This window comes from Halichoeres trimaculatus, unplaced genomic scaffold (assembly GCF_033239565.1).
Source record: "Halichoeres trimaculatus isolate MK-OKI-2021-1 unplaced genomic scaffold, fHalTri1.1 fHalTri1_scaffold_15, whole genome shotgun sequence".
In the NCBI taxonomy this organism is placed as follows: Eukaryota; Metazoa; Chordata; class Actinopteri; order Labriformes; family Labridae; genus Halichoeres; species Halichoeres trimaculatus.
In genome coordinates this window covers 10,746,665-10,769,785 of record NW_027437193.1, presented here as the reverse complement: position 1 = coordinate 10,769,785, position 23,121 = coordinate 10,746,665, and the positions used below count along the sequence as shown (strand labels likewise).

Sequence of the window (23,121 nt, the reverse complement as noted above, 5' to 3'; positions counted from 1 at the left end):
GCTTCAACTCGCCAAATATCGTCCTGACTCCAAAAAGCCGTTAAATTGACACCAGATAATCTGATGGGAGCTGAGAGCTCGCTTAAACTTCACTTGACTTCATGAAAATGGTGTGAAAGCATGGCTGTTATACCCAGGCCCCCCAACCAGCATGTCAAAGTCATGCATAACATTTACAAATCATCACTGAAATCCACTGCTTCTAAAATTCAGCATCGCCACAGTTTCTCCCCTGCCACAGTCAGACTGATGGCAAAACACTAACTACAGGACATGAGTAAAAATAACCCAGCTCTACTTCACTTCACTTGTCATGTGCAATCTGTGATAGAGTGCTATCTGTAAAATCCCTCTGACAAATGTGCAAAACTCTGACTGTGGAAAATATATTCCTTCTTATCCGTGCAATATTCTTATATAAACCTCCTTAAATTCTTGAGTTCATATCAAGGGGAAACATCCGGTTTGGATAAATGAGGCCTATGCCGAAGTGCTAAAAGTTGCTGTTCATCTAGAATCCACTTGAGGCTGGCTGCAGAAAGACCAGAAGTCATGTATCAGGGTATATGCTGAGGTTACCTTTTTAAGACTTTTTAGAAAACCTTTCAAAAAGTCTTAAGATCTTATCCTGACTTAAAGCTGTTGTTAGCAGACGATCTTTGACAGTTGTAGTTTGCATTTTAACATAAATTAGGTGAGCTGACAAGGAATAAAGCTTGAAAGAATAAATGAAACTAAAGGCAGGTTAACTGACATTCCCATTCCCACAACAAGTAACAGTGGTTATTCAAGGCCAACTTGCAGAAAAAAACCCAAAGAATTTTATTTCATCATTGTCAAAATTTAGGACATGCGCTTGAGATTGTGTTATTTGCTTTTTATCAGCGCTACATACGGACAGCTACTAAACTACTGTACAAACTGAGTTTGTCGTCACATTAGCCTACGGATATGTTGGGCTGCTAGCGCTACATATAGCCCGCGCCTCACAAAATTACAACTTTGCTTGTTGTCATGTAACTGTATTGATAAATCCCTTATTTCATTGCGCTGTATCCAGTTAAAATGTGATTTGATCAAAGAAAATTTGTTCCAAAACAACTGATATCAGGGAAAGCTTTCTCTAAATCGCAAGAATCCAAGATCCCAGGTCCTCAAAAGTCAGATATTTCCTCAGGAGGGTTGAGAAACTCTTATGATCTAGAGAGAAATATTTTGAGATGCTGAAGCTTTTTCTAGATCCTCACGCTGGTCTGTGATGAGTGTGACGAGCAAAATGATCATCCAATTACCAGGTCTTGTTATTTTTGAAGGTTCAGACCCTGAAAACATTTTCGAACTAGATGGACTTTTTCCGTGGCAGATATATGAAACTGTCTGGCGTGTCAGGTTAGTTTGTAAGGAGGAAAATAACTATTCATGGATACTTTTGGAGTCAAAGCTTGAATACCAATAAAATCTAATACCTCATAACATTACAATTAAGACTTTTTAATACTTTTTAAGGGCCTTAATTTTTCCCACAACTGATTTATCAACTTTTAATACTTTTTAAGACCCCGCGGACACCCTGTGTATACACCAAGCCAAAAAAATGACCTTTACGGCATTAAAAAGTATTTTTACAGCCAAGTTCAAAAAACGGCTTGGGTCTGAAATGCTGATTTCTCTATTGGCACACACTGTACTGTGAGTGATTTTTGTTCTAACTCAGCAGTTTAGAAGTTATAAGGGCCATCTGATTGTCCAATCAGTGACACAGCTCAGGTCATGTGACTGACAGTTTGTTTGAAAGGAAACTCAAAAATGGAGTCACATCCAATGTGGCTGCGTACACAAATTAGCTTCATTTCACAGTATCAGTGAAATGGTGAAATGTAGTAGAGACTAAGTCCATGTTTCATACAGTCTATGGTTCATATCACCAACTGTATTATATCTAAATCATTGTGTATGTATTGTGTACATATCACACTTCTTGGGTACACATCATCATCTGTTTCTGTACATATTACTGCCCTTGTATGGTGTTTTTGTCATATTCTTTATTAAAAATGTTTTATTTTCTTTAATTAAGTTTTCATACATCAGATTCTGGGAGAACCCTGCACAAGAATTCCTATGTGTCTGGACTGTTAGTCCATAATGGCAAATAAAAACCTTAAATCCTTGACTTTTGTTTCTCACAACTGTACAAATTAGTTGGAAAAAATAGTTTGTGCTTGTGATTAAAACCTGAGAGTTGAGTTGTTGTATTTATGTCTGAATTAAAACCCTCCCTGATAAAACTGATAAGCATCTTTGAAAACATAAACATTTATCAGCACCACGTGTTATGTTTACATAACTTCTAAAATATATCAACAGACCTCTTCCCACGAGCAGAGCCAGATTGATTTTGGTATAATACTGGTGGTGTGTGCAGAAGCTACCACTGACACTTGTGTTTCTTACAGCTGTCAACACCCTCAGCCAAACAGAGCACGCTGCACAGAGCTCTCTCTCTTTGGCAGCTTTTTGTATTTCTTCAGAAAACTGATGGACACAAGACATTCTCCACTCAGTCTCAGTCTCAGTCTCAGAGAAGGGAGGGGGGGCTTCAAACATCTGTGGTGTTAGCTTCACAGAAACAAAGGCCGAATGTTGGACATATGAGGTGAGTGTGTGACCCGTCGTTTAGTGACTGTCGTGATAATGAGATGAGATGAGATGTGTCACGGTCTGTCTGACTCAGCCCAGCAGATGATTGTTGGATTAATCACGCCACACTTTTCACTTCAGCTTTATTCATCAGAACAAAGTGATGGAGGGAAATGAAGAACTTTCACCTTCTACCTTTCTGTACTTCTTGTGCTTTCAGAAAATGCATTTTATCACATTAGGGCCAAAAACATAAGCTTAGTATGAGCTAACAAAATAAGTAAGCAACCTCACCTGCTTTGCTACACCAGCGCAGTGATTCTCTGACTCTTTTTATGCTTTTCTTTAATTTAGATAATAAAAACCATGAATGCTTAGTAATGTTACACTCAGGGTCTTTATCTTTAAAGTAGTGGTGGGACTTGATTAAAAAAAATAATCGAATTAATTATGCCATTTGTAATTTATAATCGTAATTAATCACATTTTAATCACATCAATATTCAACATCAAGAGCAACACTTTTCAATTCAAACACATTTTGGTAGAAGACTAAATCATTGAATATTCTCATACACAAGTTTAAACAACAAATTTTGTTATTTTGTTCAGAAGATGTTTTTCGTGTGGACACTACTTTCAAGTACATTCATCAGCCATTATGTGGTAAATAGTGCTGTCAGGAGATTAAAAAATAATCTAACTATTTACAGGATTTGTAATTAATTGATCTAATTAGTCACATTTTAATCTTATATCTGCTTAAGGTCCCCACATAAAGAATTTGAATTCTAGGGCATTACAAAATTATAGTGCATGACTACTGCAAATGAACACACGAAAAAGAGAAGGTTTGTAAATCTTTTTTTTTTTCAACTGGACAATATTTATTAAAATGTCTGAGTTCCCATTGACATTCGATTACTGTTTACTGCATCTATAGAAGTAAAATTTATTTTTCAGCTGAGGGAGGCGGAGTCTGGTGGAGCTTGTCAATCAAAATCCTGCTCGTAAACTACTGTAGGTGACAGCGGTGTGCTCTTTGGATGAGAGCTCAGCATGGATATGAGGAGAAATGTGAGATGACAGAGGCACAGCGAGACGCTGCGAGTCAGAAAAGTTCAGGCAGCTCACGCTCCAACTGAGGATGTGTCATGGTAGTTCAGAGAGAAAGAGCGCCGCCATCGTGAGGAAAGTCGACGGAGATCATGGAGAGGATCAAAGGATGGAGCACCCGAGGTGAACGCGATCAAAAAAGTTTGAAATTTCTATTTTTTGGACCAAAAACAGGAAGAGAGACATAAAAGAAGAGAGTCCACTCTTCTTAACTAACTTTGGTGTTTACATGGTCATAGAAAACATTATTTGGGTCTTAAAAGATCGTTCAAGATGCTCTGAAATGGCTGGCAGCCAATGAGTTAATCTTGCCTTGATTTTTAAAACGCGTTAATGTGCGGTGTAATTAATTAATCTAATTAACATGTTAAAGTCACAGCCCTACTTTAAAGTGTTGAACTATTTGCTCACGCAGTCTCTTACAGAGGGCTGAAACTCTCTCCAGCTCTCCTTCACAGAGGCTCAGTTTCTCCAGAAAGCCCAGTGATGTAACTAAACTGATACAAACCAACCTTATTAGTTGGGAGGTAATCACTCAGGTGTCTTTCACTGCTCAACATTTTTAGTGTTTTATTGTTGCTGGCATTAGGTTGAAAATAATCACACATTTTCAATATACCACTAACCTTTATTAGTTCGAACATTTGATTGTCTTGGGGTCTCAAAGTTTTGCAAGCCATCAAAATCTATTTTCAGCCACTTTCTAAATCATTTTGGAAGAGGGACTGTTTTTAATGACTCAAATCCACTGAATCTTAAAAATCTCCACCTACTTATTCTCTGCAGAGATCCTTCCTCCAGTCTGTTTCAAGAAAGTTGAGAATACATAAATGCAGCCTATAATTAGGCCTCCCTCTGATTTATGTCCTGTGCTGAAAAATGTTGATAAAGAGCTCTAAAAACCTGTTTCTTTGGCAACTAAAGCTCTGTCCATTTAGAGCCTCTTTAACTGCGGAAAGAAGGGTTGGAGAGACAAAAATAAAGACATAACAGCTTGAGGAGAAGAGTTTCTTGTGAGTACAAAAGCAGCATAATGATCCGAACTAATGTTTTACTATCCTCTGTCTTCTCCTGCTGTAATAACCGTGTGAGGTGTTTTAAGTAGTTAACAGGGAATGCTGATGTAAGCTGTGTGTTTTGTGGCGTGGCTCAGTGTTCAACAGGATATCACATTCATCAGCATTACAGCCGCTGTAATCATTTACCAAACTGCGGATGTGAGATTATGTAGAAACATAACTGAAGGCTGGTTGATAAACATGGCTCGAAGAGACATTATGCAAAGGCTGTAGCAAATGAGCCACAAAAATCATTACGTTCCTGAGCTGATGTGGTGAAGAAGAAACTAATGTTTATGATCAGTGAGCAGTCACTACATTCTCATTATATCCAACGAGTCCCACGTCACAGAAAAACAAAGAAATGCTCTTGCGCAATGTTTCAGGCGGGAGATTTTACGATGCAACATGACAGCAAAGAAAAAAGGCTGACAGGAGCTGAAGAGCAGTCCTCTGACGTTTTGAATTATTACCTGTGACAACAAAGCAGACTCCATAAGGTGGAAATGCTGTTTCAGGACAGTTTCCTTTCCTTTTAATGGAAAAATTTGTTTCTATGAATGATTTTCATGGGTGAATGATGCTAATTAGAAAGTTACAGTTAGGGTAGCCAGTTAATAAACATTGTTCACAATGCCGCACATGCTGAGTGGACTACAGGGCAGCACTTTAGACTGAAAACCATTCAGGCATAGAGTCTAAGTGTACAATAAATGCAACAGAAGAAGTGGATGCAGCTGCCATGACGGAGCTCACTTTTTTTTCACCAGCTTTTTCTAGTTTTTTGCGAATGGAGCTCTTGTGTTTGGGAGAAAGATTAAACGCTCATTTCTACATGAGAAGTTACTCCAGCATGGTCACACAAAGACAGCCAGCCTCCTTAAAATATCCTACTTAAATGTATGCTCCAGTGTGAACCTATGATAAATTGCAAAGGATTAAATAATTACTTAAAAATGACTCTCAGTCCAGGGACAAAGACAAACACTGATGATTTAAAGGGGACATATCATGCTTGTTTCTCCTTTTCACTATGCCAGACTAATATGCCTGTAAAGCATTTCTGCCCTCAGTACAAGTCATTTAGTTCCTTCAGTTCCCCACAATAGCGTTCTCAATATTCTCATTTTAGACCATTCTGAAGATCTCGTTGAAACGCTCCGTTTCGAGAATGACCTCCAGTAACCTCGCAACGTCACAGCCCTTTGTGCTCTGATTGGTCAGTTCTATCAGAGGGGCGGAGGGGGTAGAGCCAGGGGGCGGTTTTTGCAGCATGGCAGTATTTACAAAATAGCCACACTGAATGGGGCAGACCGAGCGAGTTTGCTGTTTGCCAAAACTTCACCGTAAGGCATTGATAGCACTAATAAAATGGCTCAGGAGGAAGAAAATCCACCTCGACACAGATCATCTCAGGACGCTTCAGTGTGGTGAGTCAAACCGATACTGTAACATGTATAGTTTATACGTGGAAATATAGGCAGACTTCACCAATAAACTATTTCTATAACAGGGCTCCACCCTGCTCCTTCACTTTTCTCTGTCTGTTTTATCCATCATGCTGAAAGTGTAGTCTACAGATCGCCTCAACCGTCAGTTTGTCACTATGTTATTACCGCAGTATTATTGTGGTCCAGGTTCACAGTGCATGTTAGAACAAGCATGCAAATATCACAGTCTCACAAGTATTACGATGTCTGCTAAAACTACAGTGATTTAACTGCTAATTCACCATGTAAAGCCGAGCTGCTCAGCAGAGTAGAGTCCCTGCATCCAGTACTTAGTCAAGTTAGCCAGAGCTAGTAGGGAGCTTTGTTTATACTTGGCTCTTTGTGGGTGTATCCCTTGGTGGCGGTTGTGTGACTAACTGACATCACGGAGGAGGAGCTGCTTTATCAGATTACTCCAATAAAAAGAAAGGATCCTCGTGTCGTCATGAAGGTTGAAATCTCGCGGCCAAATGTCAATGACCTATTTTCAGAGGCATCAAATCTCGTTCTAGGATATCAGAAAAAATACAATATCTAATTTTTTGACAATTCAGGGGGTGAAAGGTCTTGTTTTCAAATTTATCACGTTATATGTAAGTATTAAATCAGGGATCAGCATGGCATGTCCCCTTTAATTCAAACTCTCTTATAAAATGAGTCAAAGTTACTGAAGTCAGCCTGGTTCAGCAGCTGTGACAGAATCAAGAAAAAGTGACTTTGTTGAGACTTAACCTAGCTGCAACCTCCAGCCATGAGAAATGAAGCCCATGTGGAAGTGTTAAAAAATGCAGTTCTTTAAGACTCCTCTGGTAAGTTGGCTGTAGAAACACCAGAGACCACACACACACACCAAGGCAAAAAAAGAAAAAGCTGTTTTTACTAGCTAGGTTGAGATTAGTATGACCAATAAGGCCTCTGACAACGGTGGGCTTCAAATCTCTGCATCAGAAACAGATCAGTGATGTCATGGACACTACATCCAGTCTATGGATTAACTGTGCATGTGTTGACTTAATGATGCTCCAACTTGGGCTGAAAAATGATATAGTTATAGAAAAGGACTGTGCAATAGTTGTGGATCAAACTCTATAAAATAATTTTCACAAATCAGTTGTTTCTTTCTTTTAATCTGTAGTTGTTTAGACGCCACAATCGCATCCATCCTCAGAGACACAAATGTTGCTTCACATGATGCGGTGCCATGACAACGCTTTCCTCCACATCCCTGTTGATAAACACTTACATCCCTATTAGAACAGATCCACTGAAGTCTCACATAGACACACACACACATACACAGGCTCTCCTTCTGCAGCCTCACTTATCACTCTCTGCATTACATTTGTATCTTGCAGCGTTCACAGTCACAAAAGGGAAAGCTGATGCGGGACATATGGGAATAAAGCAATACCAAGGATCACACATTTTCACTGGAAACATGTCAAAGGATGACTAAGAGTGTGTGATCTGGCATCGCTATGGCATAATTGGTCGTTTTTGTTATATGAAGGCTGACGCACGGTTTGATCCTGGTGGTTTCTACATTTTGAAAATAACACTGAAGATATAGAGAGAACAAAAGATTATACATAAGCTAAATCATCCCACGTCTCATGATAATAACTCCCACTCATCATGTACTTGAAGGAGATGAGATGGAAATGCTTCATGTCTCTTAAATCATCATCCCTTTGAAGACTTAACACATTTTGAGCTCAATTTTGAATGTTTTATAAACCTTAAGAAAAACCTGATCATGGCAAAGTGATTGATAGATAATTGGATGAAAAATAAAATGGTTTGAAAAATAAATCCAGAAAAATCAAAGAAGTTGCTGCTAGACAGAAAATGAATTTTGTCAGTCTTATAGCAAATTGTCTAAGTCAATGAAATGTAGCTTTAATACATAAATAAATATCATATAATTAAAAAACACTTTTCTAAAAACACTGAAAAATGACTAAGGCAATTATGCTATGAAGCTAACATTTTGTAAATCCTTGTTTACAAAGGATTTACAAAATCCTGTCTGTGTGCATCAAATCAGGACTGTCCAATTTGACGCAAGAGACCTCAGAAAGATTTAACAGCTGGGCTTTGAATCGTAAACAAAGCCAAATATAGAAAAAAGGGTAATAAAATCAACCAAACATGCTTTTTCATGATGGTTAATGTGTGCCCAAGCACCACTGCCATATAGTCCTGGGTATTTTAGACTTGGTCCAAGAAAACATGCTAGTTGGGCTCAGCCCCAACAAATCAGTCTTTAATCCTCAGGATTTCAAAGTATCTTATTAAAAATATGAAATATGATTCAACATTTTGTTTCCATGAACATGACTAAGATCTTTTAATATAATCCCAGTGTCCCACATTTTTCTATTTCGCCCTGCTGAATAGAGACAATGATGAGTGCTGTTGGATTGCTTCATATCATACGGGTGTAGCTATCAAAGAGAATGGGCGTGTACACTGAGAGTAATTACCAACAAATGATGATGTTTGCTCTGCCTTCAAAGTGACGTCATGCTCGTTACTCTGGACTGGGTGGTAAAAACATGATAACAGCATGGCTTTATAGTTCCCATGAGAAGAGTCGTGTTTGTATCATGACAGGAAAGAAAATCCCTCACTGATACATGTCAACATGAGAAACATTCAACAGCTGAAGCAGTTTGATGTAAACAAAACTATCAGATAGAGACGCTTTTTCTTCCTGGGTGTGTGACGTCACCCAAACAGACTCAAGCTTGATGTTTAATTTCACATTAACTCTCTGCAAACATTGAAGTTTGACTGGCTAAAGAAAAACAAAGGATGCGGTTTTGTCACACGAGCGCAGCGCAGATATTCAAACTGAAGGCAAATGTACAGAGTGCTTTCCTCTGAGCAGCGAGCACACCTGAAGCAACAGGTGGACAAAAGGCACAGAGCCACACCTTAGACTCTACAGCTGTAAGGCCAACTAGACTTTGACCTGAGCAGAGCGACACATAAAAAAATCTCATTTAAAAGGTGGAATAGTACACGTCTTCCTAGTAGAAAGAATACACAGGAAGTTTATCACCTTTTTACTTATTCTTAAGGACTAAAGGTTCCTTCAGCTTGTTGTTGTCTGCATTTTTCACTCAGGTCAAAAGGACAGTGAATATTCGGCAAACCAGTTGGTTGAGTCGTTCAAAAGGCTCATATTTTGCACACAGGTTTGCTACAAAGTTCCCAAAATGAAAATAAAATTTGGCCAAGAAATCTCTGAGATCCTGCAAAAGTTCCAGGATCTGGAGCATGTTTTGAGTAATCAACTTAACTCTCCTCCCCTTCCTGTACTTAACTCTGACTAGGCCTGTCACGATAACAAATTTTGCTAGACGATAATTTTCCAAAATACTATTGCCGATAAACAATATTATTGTCAATATGATTATCAATTTTTTTTCTACCATTTTTTTCATTGATGTAATTATGATAAATGGGATAATAAAGTAAGTACACCATATCAAAAGCAAGAAACTTTAATTTCTTAAGAGTATTTAACTGTAATTAAAAGGTCAGGATCTTTTAAATAAAATAAATCAAACAAAAAAATATAATAAATTCAACAAACAAGAAAGAGAAAAAAATACAATGAAAATGAAATGGACTCTCTTTTAGAAAAAAATACATGTCAATGAAAATAATTAATACTAATCAAAAACAATAAAACATAGACCCTGTCTCTAAAGAAAAAACAAAACTCCAAAAAAAAAAACAACAACAATAAAAACTATAGCCTAAATAAAAGGGAGTTTATACAGTTCCTGAATTGTTTGTAATATGTACTTTTTCCCAGTCAATCCGTACTGTCTGTAAAACATTTTTAACATTTCTGGCTTTCAACCGTATTGAAGGGCTGCATTTCTTTGGTAATGTAGCTGTCTTTGAGCACCCACCATTTGGCGCTTTATTTCTATTTACTTTGCAGACCAAAAGCCTCAGGAAGAGGCTAAGAACAAGGCTCCACTGCACCTCCCTCTTCTTCTTCTTCGTCGCCACTATTTTCAAACAAATGCGACATATCAGCTCATTGGTGTTCATGAGCTCACACTTTGTTCATTCTGATAAAAAAAATATATATATATATTCCCACACTGGGACTGTGGCAGGCAGCTTAAGAACTGTATCTTTCTTGCCATCACTCATATTAGTGTGTGTTTCCTCCTCACCCCTCAGGACGCTCACTTCAGCTCTCTCTGTGTGTACGCGCGAGCAGACCCGTCGCAAAAGATGTCGAAGATCGCATTTTTGACAGATGCTCACTCCGCAATAAATCCGTTAAATCCGCTATAGAACCTATGCACCCCGATGTAAGGAAAGATAGACGTAGAGAGCCATCTTCTCATTCAGCCTCTTTGGTCGAAAGAGAGGAGGAAAACAAACATGCATGCACGTGTCAGTTTATCAAGGCTGGCAAACTTACTGAGGACATTTTTATTTATCGTTCTCATCCCAGCACCTGATCCAGCTCTACCACGTTTACTGTTACTGAATTCACTGGCACTGGATGGAATTTAGGCTACTTCTTAAGAGTGTGGTACAATATTTAGCTGCTCAACGTAACTTATGTTGACTTAGTACACTGAATGTTGCAAGTATATAACCAAAAAGAGCTGTTCAGCCTATCCCTGAGGTTTAATCTAGATTGTGGTCCCTGAGGCAGAAATGTAATTCAAAAAGTCATCGCTCCCTGTAGACGCTCCTGTGGTGGAAACGACGCTTCAGTCAACATATTATACAATATTTGTTTGTGATGCAGGTTTCTCACCACACGCTCTGCCTCCTAAATAAAGACTCTGAGCTTCATTCAAACTTGAGGTTGAGTGTAATTAAAAGGTACAATAGATGCCCAAACCGACTCCAGACATGCTGTAACATCGTGAGGAAAGCACTTCATGCCGTCAGGAGATAAAAGCACAAGAAAGACACAAAGTCTTTTATTACATAATGCTATCATGCTCTGACACGCACTCAGGTAACCTCAGAGTCTCAACCAGTCTGGGAACAGCCACATCTCCAGTTCGCTGTGTGCTGTTCAGTGGGTGTTAATAATTTGTGTTTTCACGGCTCTAATCTTGAATCTTCTAAGCAGACGCTCCCTTGGTTAGTGGATCACGACAGCAGCTGTGTTTTATTTACTAGAACTGACACTACAATTAAGACGCCGCAGAATTAACATTTCAAACAAGAGAGCACGGCTGTGTGGAGTGTGAAAGAAAAGGTTTGGTAAAGTTGCTTTTGGGCTGTTGGAAACGCCTCTTCAGAGTCATGAAGTTATCAGAAGAGTGAAAAATGTATAGAAACAGGACTGAAACTGTATTCTATGCTCGCGATTCGATTCTATTACAATTCTTGGAGTGCCCATTCGATTTGAGGTGCGATTCTTTGATATTTCCAATTTTTAGTTTGCTTTTTTTAACACCAGACCAGGTGAAAAACTTCATTGATGATAATGTCTGCAGAATATCAGGGGCCATATTTTCCCCAAAAATGCACATCACATGAATCAGAGAGAAACATTTCACCGTCTGCTGTGGAAAAGTGGTAATTTTTTTTCAATCCAGCTTATAATCAAAGACTAAAATGAAGAATATAAATTTGAAAAAAAAAAAAAAATTTCCTGACAAAGAATCCTGATTTTAATACTGTCAACGGAAAAATCCAATCCATGTGTGAATCATTTTTTTCTCCCACCCCTAATTAACAATTGCACATTTTTAAATCAACATTTTTTAAGATTAAATTCTATAAAATGTCTAAATCCTCTACCTTACACCCAGAAACCCTTTAAAGAATTATGACAGCAAAACTTTTTTTCCTGCAGCAGCCAAGATTCAATTCTGTACAACAGCTATAACAGAAAACCTATTCAAAATGCATCTGATGCTAACTGGGATATTTGTCTCGATAGAAAAATGAGAGAACATGCCAAGCAGCCAAGCAGTAGACTTGGCACAGACTCTCACAGATATGACCGAGTTAACATATTAACATCTATTGCTTGGCACAATTTTAAACTGTGTTTTACTTTTTATCCACTATCAGGTATTTTGGATGTCTGACCCGTGTGGCAGCCTGTGTAATGTTTGGATATTCAAAACACTATTCAAAGCATTTGTAAATGAATTCTAAAGAGGTTCTTCTCCTCAAGGTAAGGTATTGGTGTGGTACAGGTTTAAAAATCTTGTATAAGATAATTGGAGTACTTTCAGTTCTTTTCATTTTCCAGGAACCTGCTACTGACAGTTAATATCCAACTCTATTGATCACTTGTTTCTGATTTAAACATTGCTTGATGTATTTACAGACAAAAACAGAAAAGATTTTTTCAGACATGGATGAACAAGTTTTTTTATCCACTTATTATGATGTTCAATGAAGTGGCAAATTACAATAACAGTAGGCAGAGGGTCTTCCTCAGAACAAGACTCAACAGGGCGTCCTTCTACAATGACGATGTTGCAGAAATAATTAAAGAAATAAAAACATATGTTTGAGGTCATGTCTGCAGATTTTTAAATTGTTTTCATGTTGATATGATGTACTCCACTGCTTTAAAACGTGCTAGCCCTACTCTAAAACAATCTGTTCTGTGAGAAAGCGCGTCCCTGACAGGAACTTTTAGGGGGCACACATGGCTTTCTCAACCCCAGGATCTAAAGATAAAACAGCTCTCTATATAAAGCCGCGTTTGAGAAGATAACACAGCTTTAATCTAACAGAGCTGATATCTTTTGTCCTCTGTGACACACATTGCGTTCTGTCAACATGGGCACCAGCGTCATGGTGAGGTTTGCTGATGTTTATGGAGGGAGGAGGCCCTGGGCAGAGCCGCTCGGCTGGATCCCCTGGGACTCTGTCTGGCAGTTATCTGCTAGATTTGAGGCTTTGCCCACTGATCCGGACGTGAGAGACTTCCTGTGGTAAAAATGGTGGAGTCCAACAACCAGCTACGTTTGACTCTGTCCTCTTTACTGTCTCACTCAGTTGGTGTCAGATTTTCTCTTTGTGTTACTGTCTGTGTGATACTCCTGGGAGGGCCAGTATCATCATTTCTACGCACATCAAAAAGACTGATAACTCAGAACTGCTGAACAGGGCAGACTAACATGCTGCCATTTGGATCGTTATTTCACGTTTCTTCTCACTTAGAAGCTCTGAGGCCGTATTTGAGCAGGGTATGTCTCTCTCATGAAATGGCAGCTACAAACACAATCACTGGTGTGATTCTTCACTGTTCTCAGTGATTCTGATGTTCTATTTTCCGTCCTTCAGGGGTGTCAGAGGTCAAGATCTAGTACAGAACAGAACAAAAGCTTGTATAAAATCAATATTCTCTTAAACACAGAGGTTAGAATCAGGTCAGCGAAAGCACCCTGCTGAAAATCAGCTGAAATCCCAAATCTCTCTCTAACTCCTCAGCTGTACTGAACTTATTTTCAGCAAAAGAACAGGCTGTGAGGCACTTTCTCTACTATAACAAGTCTAGACAGATGCAGAACAATCCTGCAATTAATTGATAGACACGAAGAGACAAATACCCACCATATCAGCAGGTGTTTCAGAGATTAGAAAGCCTGCGCCTTATTTAAGTCACTCCACTGCAATCGAATTAGAGAAAGAGAGGCTATTTTAAAGACAGCAGCCCTTCGCCCATCACATACTTGTGATATTTGAAGTCTTGTATTGTGTGCTTCACTCAGCGCCAACGCTCATGACACAAATTCCTTTTCATAAATTACACTTGTTGAATGACTGAGCTTCAGAAAGGAAAGGAAATATCCGTCTCCAGCTCTTACAGCACTCCAGGCTGATAACAGGCTGCCCCGCCGGCCTATCTAGTCATATTCAGACTGACAAAAGACAAACATGCCACTCACACTTTCCTTTGAAAAGACAAGCCTGAGCAGTCTGGGCTGAGAGGAGGACACAGAAACTGCTTCTGTTTTCAGGACATCAACACAAACATGCAGATTTTGCTCTTGGTGATGCCAGATGGGCCTAAAGGTGAAAGTAAAGTTGCTAGTATCCAATGAAGTTAAGTCTCAGATCTCTTTTAATCCTGGATTGTAGGTATGCAGGCTGGTGGAGAGTTGGCAGGGCGTGCCTTTACAAACACCAAACTAGCTTTGACACAAGACAATCAAAGTTGACGTTTAATGGCCAGCACACAGCTAATCTCGGGGAAAAGCTGCTTATGAAACTGTTTACTTCAACTTTTACCACAAGTATTTAGCATGCATGTGAGGAGGAAGAGTTAGCCTAAAGTTTCTTTACTTTGGCAATCAGAGCATTACCATTAGACACATTCAATCTGCCCAAAGTTAAAGTTTTTTAAATACTGTACACTTGTAACATCTCAGTACTGGGGTATTATCAGCTAAATTATATAATAATGGACCCTGATACAGATATATTTTATCAAGTACTACATTATAACAACCCGATTTAGGGCTCAGATCCCTTTGTAAGTCACAAGATGAATCTGAGGGTTCATAATGTAACTTTGAAAATGGGTTTAGGACTATAGAGCTTTTTAAATAAAGTTTAATAAAATCACAATGCTTCAATTGCACAGCATTTCCCATTTTTTTTAGCTATGTTGTGGCAATGGAAACCCTGAAAGACATTTCTTGAATGTGTACGCAGACCCTGCCAATAAGCCGATTGTCTTTAATAATGCAGAAAAAAAGGGGAATCAAAGTTCAACTACACAAAGCTGCATTCATCAGTTTGACTTCTCTGTAATCTTAGATTCTTTTTCTTTCTTTCTTTCTTTAATACAGAGAGCTGACAGTTTGATGTCTGAGTGCCTCAGTTATCTGGGTGAAACCAGCTGGGAGGTTAAAGGGGCAGTGTTAATACAGACTGGAACTGCTGACGATGTTGAAAAGACACGTTTGAGGTCCTCTCTGTCGTTACAGTATCATTAAACATTTGAATGAAAAAAAATCTGTATACTAAGTTAATTTAGTGAGTTTTTTAATCTTTACTTATATTTTCCTCAACGAGAGAAAATCATCAGTGAGAATACTTCACGACTTTCAGTAAAATCAAGTTTTAACACTTGAACGCACCATAAATCAGTTCTTTCCGCCTCATGGGACAGGTGAGCTCTTACCTCAGGTGGACTAATGTTAAACGCTTCTGCTATTTTCCCATACAACTCCTTTACGTTGCTAAATCCCTCGATCCTGCCGGTGGGACTTCCGTGAGCAAGCTGCGTGTGGAACACCAGTTTGGGCCGCAGGTTGGCAGGTGGAGGCGGGAGCCCCGCTCCGTTCACGGCAGATTTAGCCAGGCTCCCGGCACCTGCGTGTCCACCGCTGACCTCTTCGTTGTCCACTAAATGCTCCTTTGTCGACCTGTTTTTCTTTCTCCATGGTCCCAAAGGCATTTTGTCTAAGTCTTGGTTTGTTTCTCGACGTGGAAAGTAAAAAATCCGACCCGCTGCTATAACATTGAAGTAGCTAACCTGTTGAGTCCCAAGCCCAACGGTCGACTTGTCCTTATTTACTTCCTCGTTTCCTCGGAGCTTTCCTTAATGTCTTCCTTCCTTTTTTCCGTGAACACCTTCCTCTGCTCACCTGCCAGCAGTTCAGACTGGACTTTAGTTCTTCGACAGTGTCTCGACCCTCGCTTGCAAATAAATGGCGTGAATATTCAACAGGTAGGTGGTGAGTAGGCTCCGGGATAAACTCTGACACAACCTGCTGGCTAACAATAGCTACTCTGTTTGGCTCGCGTGCTGCGGGACGCAGGCGCAGTGGGACGAACCCGAGCTGAACGCTGTGGGAGGATCAGACCCAGTGCACCTGTGCTCCATCACCTGGGGGGTCATAACTTTAAAACAATTACACAAGCATTTCTAGAGACTTGTTTGGAGCCAGACCGTATGAAAATTGTCAGATGAAAACTGGTTACACGGTCAGGGTTTATGTCACTCATTTTTAAAATTAATGGCTGCATGTACAGGGCCCCATTGTGCTGCGGCCTCTAATCAAGTCTCACTGTAGAATAATAGAGGTGGTTAAGTCAAGCGGGAAAGTAGGCCTTGAGGAGGATAATTAGAAAAGTAAAGAACCAAGGCAGTGGAAAAAAAATCCTCTAAGCTTTTGAAAAGATGTATTCAAACTTTACATCTGTAGAAGTTCAGGGGAAAACTACTTTAATCACTAAGAACTCAAAAAACTGTCATTTAAATGGACTGTTTCATTTCATAAATTGATGATACTGGAATCTTGAATCAGATGTATGCATTTCTGCTAGACAGCTTTGTATGACAGTTTTTTTTTTTAAGTTATATGTGATTTATTTCTAAAATTGTTATTTAGAATCTAGCATCTAACTAATGAATACATTTACCAATAAAAGACTGGTGAAGTAATAATCAGCTGCTTTCATCAAGGTCTGTAAAGAAATAAAGCAACATAAAAGCCTCAGAAGTATTCTTCCTGACATAAATTGTGATGAAAATATGTTAAAGATAGTTCAGAAAGTATAACATATTCAAAATTCACAACAGGGGTGTACATCAGAATATATGATGGAGTCTTGAATAAGTGCATCAAATTTTGCAAACATGCATATGTACTTTTTGCACCCTTTTAAAGAGGGAAACAATAATTACAACAGTGAAACTTCAGAAATTAAAGATGCTCTTTTGAGTTCATCTAACAGCCAGCCGATTCTTTAAATAAATTGTGAAACAGGTCTTGAAATCTAGATTTTCAATGTTCCCTCATTGTCTGTAAGCAGGGTTGATTTTCATGAGGAGGCATTTACTCAATATGAAAACAGGATAAACCAGTTTTACCTTTTACTGTCAACCTTTAAACACTGATGGATGATAGGTCCAACTGATATCAGTCGTTAAAATAATTATTTTAATTTTTTAATGTGCATAAATAATCAACACTAACTGTTGCAGAGTTACTGTTTTTTCCTTCTCTTTTTTTCAGATGCAACAACCCATACCAATGGAAACCAAATGAGACATGGAAACTCACACATTTAGCAGGAGCAGGTGTGTTTACTCTCTACCCTCCCTGGATAATAGTGACTCATCATTTGCACAAATCTCTAACACGTGTTATTAATACACATATTCTCTGTGAACTGAGGGGTCTGTTTCTCTGTCAAAGTAAAAAAAGGAAACTTGTGTACAACAATAGGTTGCTATGTTTAGTTGTATAATTAAAGGTTCTTAAATGTGACATCCCTCTCTGCCTAACAAGGACCTCGCCTCACAGGGCCTCCTGACTGTGATGAGTGATGTGGCGTCCCCTGGTGGGAAATGTAAAGGCCAGCGTGTTGGCAGTTGATGGCCAGCAGCTGAGACCAGACAGCTATATTTATAAATTCATAATGTGGCTGTTAGTAAGTATTTAAAATCAGAGAACATATTTTTAGTGACACTATCTTTGCACACATGACTATAAGAATTTAAGAGACAGCTCACTGGTTTTAAATGCTGAAGGCCTGAACAGTATTAAGGTTTCAGACAATTATAAAAATAAATACATAAATTCTTCAAGGATGAATCATCAAAAGCCTCAGCATATCTAAAACAGCTCCATTTCACCTGATGTGGAAATATTTATTTTAAAATTCAAGTTCAGTTAATTCACATGTCAGTTTCTTAAAATGCACACACATCGATCCAGTCCATTTAACCAGTTTCCTCCTGTACACACATTTTAAGACAGCCCCCAAACTGACTGAGGCTTGTATCCCAATTCTCAGGACAAAATGTTTCCTGATTTTCATGACAAAATCAACATGAATGACAGTTAAAAATCTCAGTAATGTTGCCTATCTAATCAAACAAAAGCAAGAAAATGTACTCATCTGGCACTGCAATGTTTTCCCATGATTACTGGGGTTGTTTTTGGCAATCAAAGACTTACTCACTACCAAATATTTGCACAAACAAAAAGATAAAGTGATTGTAGCAAAGGCCCACGAATATAAAATGTTATGAACAACCCGAACAGTCTTTCACTTATATCGACTCGGCAGCATGCATGGTATTTATAAAAACACCACATAGCTCAAAAATAGAGATTGCACATTCGTCAGCAAGGGGTCCATCTGTGACCTGTCAGAACTGTCCCTGTAAGTGTGTGTGTTGGTGTGAGAGTGTTTAGCTCTGTCATGTGTTGTCTCTTCTCTCCTAGGTTGGTAAATGCCGTTTCAGGACGTCCTTGGCGTTCCCGGGCAGCGTGTCAGGAAAGTTCACATCAAACTCCACCACCAGATCCCCTCTCTGCTCTGGGTTTTTGGGTAAGGGGAGACCCTGCCCGGCCACAGTCTTTCTCATGCCGGGCTTGACGACGTCAGTGATCTTCATGTTGCATGTCTTCCCATCTATCGTTGACACGGTAACCGAGCATCCACACAATGACTGAGAAGACAAAAAACCAAGGAAGTCAGAGTGAGAATCTGGAGAACAGCAACCCACACGGTGTACTGTTTGCAAAAATATCACAAGAATCTGTTGGTGCGATTTAGTGCTGGATGATTCTGGTGAAGTGTATGTATTGGTAATATTTAGGAGGCACTCCAGTGTCTATACTGCACAAAATGAAGAATATTCACATCTTTTAAGCCAACAGACCTTCAAACCAGCCAGTCAGGACTCAGAGCTGTTGATTATAGACACTAAATATGTCAGTGTTGAAATAAAAGTTATGTATTTTGTGATTTAAGAAACAGATTGTTTAAAATGCATTTAAATACTCTTGACTTCAAGTTTCCATGAAAACCACACATGTACGTCCTGACAATGCCATTCTTTATGTCAAATTTCAGCAGCCAATACTGACACTTTACAATGTTTATAACAATTACAATAAATGTTGATCTCAGTTTACTTTCTAGGAATTCTGACAGATTATGCACTCACTGAATTCAATATACTATCAATACAGTAGAATACATGTTTATGATCATATAGCAGTTTTAAAGCCATCGCAAACATTTTGGTCATGCAAATGTTTGTAGTAACAGCGCAAAAAATGTGCATCTATAATGTCAATATGCAACATGCATATGCTGATATATCAGTACAGCTCTAGAGTTAATGCACAATAACCTTAAACTAATGCATACAAACCAACTCGGAATATTTCAACCACAAATACCTTTGAAGCTTGTCCAACTGTGATATTTTCACTCCGAGCAGCTATCTGACCACACAATCAACTCACGCTCCATTTGATAGCTGATCTAGAGCTTTCACCCACCATGAACCACATCAACAATGCTCCGTTCTCCGAGTTTGCTCAGCTGTTGTGGTGGAGATGACTCAGCTGTCATCAGGTGACAACAGGTGGTCCTAAGCTCTCTGCACAATGATAGATTTTGGCATTGGATGTGATCTGTTAACTTTTCCATGTCCTTTTTGTCCCTTTGTCTGTCTGGTGAAGACTGTGAGTCAGATGCTGTGGAAAGCTCTAGAATGGCTACAGAGCGGTCCATGAGTCAAGATTATTTTCACCACTTTGTTCCAGGAGTCAAAAGAGAAAAACTTTAACTTGTTGGGACCACTAATTGAAAATCACAGATGAGGCTGTGAAATTTATCTCATAAGAGTAGGAGGAACCATATAAGTCCTTCTTGAAGTGTGTGAGTGTGTGTGGGCGGGCGCCGCCTCTCTGCCCACCCTGTGATACAGCTCCCATTTCTCAGTGTGGATATTCAAGATTACATAAGTATCCAGCAAAAGTGTGTGTGTGTGTGTAGCTCATCACTATACTCATTCAGCACAGCTGTGCTTGCCAGGGGAAACAACTTTAGAGGCCGACTTCCTGCAGAGTATTGATCATGAGCCGTTTTTTTTGAGCATCAGAGCTTTAAAGCAGCACTCTAAACTTAAATGTGAGCTTGTTCTGACTCGACCTCATGTATGACTAATGCATCCATCAGACTCTATTAATACTGATACACTCAGTCAAAGTGGGAGCCAAAATAGAAAAATGCCTCACCTGTCGCAGGCTCACGCGTACAGGATAGACTATGTTCGAGCCCTCTCGCCTAAAATGGGGGTGCGGCTTGTCCTTGATGACGAATACAATGTCAGCAGGAATCGTATTTGGCGACTCGTCTCCTTCTCGTGGGAAAGTGATCTTGGTTCCTTCCTTCCAGCCCCGCTTGATCTCAATTGTGAGAATCTTATCCTCTGTGCGCATGGTCCTGCCATCCGGGTTTAGCCTCTTGCGAGAGATTTTCATTCTCTTGGTGCAGCCGTGAAAGACCTCCTCCAGGGTGACCCTCAGTTCATGGATGATGGCCGGGTCCTGTTTTCGACGCTGGGGCCCTCCAGGGCCAATATGACCATCCCGAGGGAATCCATTCAGGTTAAAGCTGGTGAAGGAGCCAAAGGGGTCATTTCCATCCACTTCCATGTCCTCATCATCTCTGCCGTTAGCTTTGCGCCCAAAGAACATCTCAAAGGGGTTTGAGCCCCCAAAGAAAGTGGCAAAAGTGGCGTGTGGGTCCCCGTGGAAAGTGTAGGTAAAAGTGCTGCCTTGGCCGTCAGCAGTGGGTCCATTTCCTCCCTTGAGACCTGAAGGGCAACAGGAATGATTGATGAGTCATCCTAACATTGACATTCAGCAGTAGCAGGAGTTTTGTGCCACATTTCTGCTACTCGAACAGCAGGGATGCACAATCGAATCCACTGATCAAGTGCCAAACATGGAGTGACTAATGCACATTGAATACAGTTTAATAGAGCTTCAAAATGTGATAGTAGAGTCACTTCTGGTGTAAAATCAAGCAAAGACATCAATCATTGGATGAATTTGGCTTCTTAAATTATGTCTCTTTAATTCCTCAGTAAGATAAAAACACTGGGATTTTTGAAAACCAAGCACTGGAGGACACACCCCTTAAAGACAATACAACATTTTTATGAACATATTTAAATTAACCAACTCAGGGTTAATCAATTTGATAAGAATATCAAAAATCAGATTAACTGACTGTGAATATAATCTGTAGATACAGCACACCCATTTGTTAGTCAGTGTCACTAAAAGATTCAGTGTTTTGTCTGAAATTAATTCAGTCACGACGGCCCACTGTCTCGTTTCTGGGCACCATAGCAACCTTTAGCATCATGATGCCTGACATAAAAAGTATCTCAGTGAATCACAACAAAAAAAAGTGCTTAGAAGATTTCTGAGCAGTACCAAGAGCTCGATAAAGTGTGCCATTTTAATGAGACTGGCTTGTTCTGTTTGGCATTTTCACAGCTTCATGTAACAGCTGTTATCTTTAATACTGAATTATTTTTGATGTCATAAGATTACTTCATTACTAAGTGGATGACAAAAACAAAACTATATAGAGGACTTTCCTGGTGACATGAAACATGGCTGTTGGTTTAAAAATGAACTTTAAAGTTTTCTATCTTATAATGATCTTAGATGATAGAAAAAATACTTATTATAACTGAAGTTATACAACATCAAAGATAAGTCAGATTGATAGAATACTCTGTGATAGCAAAGTGGATCAAATTGGATGTTTTTGGTTTCTTAGGTGGACAAACTGGGGGGAAAAAAATCACATTTATCATCCTCCATTTTTAGGAAAATTACAGCTAGTTAAGTAAAGTCTCACAATTTTAATATTTAAGATCTGTAAACAATAATTCTTCACACAGATGGTCTGTTTGATGTCATATAGACATTAACACACTTTTTTTGTCTTATGCTCCACTGGCATGCATTTGCACAACTTATACTTACAATGAGACATTCCTACATTAACTGTCAATTCCTAGAGATGGTTGCAACATTTAATGAAACATTAAAATCACAACTGCCTCCTCTCTTTAAAATATGGATGAATATGTAGTCATTTCTTCCTGACCCCTTTATATTTGGACTAAAAATTGAACCCTGGTGTGTAAATTTGGCTTTGTAGAAATACATACTGCTGCATAAAGCTCTAATATAACCAGAATGATATTTTATTTCCATTTTAACACCCACATTTTGAGAGAATCTGAGGTTTAAAGAGGGGTACATAGATGCGTACATAGATTTAGATAAACTGATGATATAAGATGTACAGAACAGTGAGTCTGTAATGTACTGAACAGCTGTTTTTAGGCCTCCTTCTGGAAACTGTGTGACTTGAATTAAAGCCAGCTGTGATTTATACCCACTCTTATAGTGGATTAATAGCGTTATTTCAGCTACATTTAGAGCAGAATATGAGATCTACAGAAGAGGATGAAGAACACATTACCTTCCTCTCCGTACTGGTCATAAACTTCTCTTTTCTTCGGATCACTGAGGACTTCATATGCCTCAGCGATTTCCTTAAATTTCTCCTCGGCGGCTGCAGACTTGTTTTTGTCCGGGTGCCATTTCAACGCCTGTTTTCTGTACGCTTTCTTTATATCCTCCTCTGTGGCTCCTTTGGAAATGCCCAGCGTTTTGTAGTAATCTTTGCCCATTTTCCGCGTATCCCCCAAAATGAATAATTAATACAGATATAGTGGAATAGCCCTTGGAGGAGTGGAGCTGGACGGGGTCTGGTCGACGGCTGGTAGACTCAGCAGAGTCGGCCTCAGTCTGGACTAACGGACAGTAAGAAGCCGCAGACAGATACACAGTGCAGGATGAAAACCATTTAGAGGCGGTTCGTCAACACAGAGGACCTTCTGCTATTTATCCGTGACTGGATGACCCTCTTTAAATAGCCACAGCTCCCTCTCCAGCATCCACAGCGCCAACGTCAAGTTCAGCTCAGGGAGGTGAATCTAC

At 39.3% G+C, this 23,121-nt stretch overlaps 2 protein-coding genes and 1 long non-coding RNA gene across 3 annotated transcripts in view; 1 reads left to right on the top strand and 2 right to left on the bottom strand.

Moving 5' to 3' along the window:
• Positions 1 to 16,165, bottom strand: part of gipc2 (GIPC PDZ domain containing family, member 2) — a 22,983-nt gene extending 6,818 nt beyond the window's left edge. The window contains exon 1 of the mRNA XM_074688139.1: positions 15,459 to 16,165. Within this exon, the coding sequence (XP_074544240.1) occupies positions 15,459 to 15,734 (276 nt within the window). The 5' untranslated portion in view covers positions 15,735 to 16,165. The remainder of the gene's footprint in view (positions 1 to 15,458) is intronic.
• Positions 15,872 to 17,649, top strand: LOC141803973 (uncharacterized). Its single transcript, XR_012599624.1, has 3 exons — positions 15,872 to 16,007; positions 17,299 to 17,363; positions 17,575 to 17,649. It is a non-coding gene; the product is annotated as an uncharacterized LOC141803973 (long non-coding RNA).
• On the bottom strand, positions 17,086 to 23,121 carry dnajb4 (DnaJ heat shock protein family (Hsp40) member B4). Its single transcript, XM_074688137.1, has 3 exons — positions 22,601 to 23,121; positions 20,326 to 20,906; positions 17,086 to 18,743 (listed from the first exon to the last, which is right to left on the bottom strand). The coding sequence occupies exons 1-3, from the start codon at positions 22,809 to 22,811 to the stop codon at positions 18,513 to 18,515; spliced, it is 1,023 nt and encodes a 340-aa protein (XP_074544238.1). The 5' UTR covers positions 22,812 to 23,121; the 3' UTR covers positions 17,086 to 18,512.

Coding starts and splice junctions, on each gene's coding strand:
- dnajb4 (XM_074688137.1), bottom strand. CDS start 22,811: ATGGGCAAAGATTACTACAAAACGCTGGGCATTTCCAAAGGAGCCACA. Junction 20,907..22,600: donor TGACCAGTACGGAGAGGAAG/GTAATGTGTTCT, acceptor GTTGCCCTTCAG/GTCTCAAGGGAGGAAATGGA. Junction 18,744..20,325: donor TACGCGTGAGCCTGCGACAG/GTGAGGCATTTT, acceptor TTGTCTTCTCAG/TCATTGTGTGGATGCTCGGT.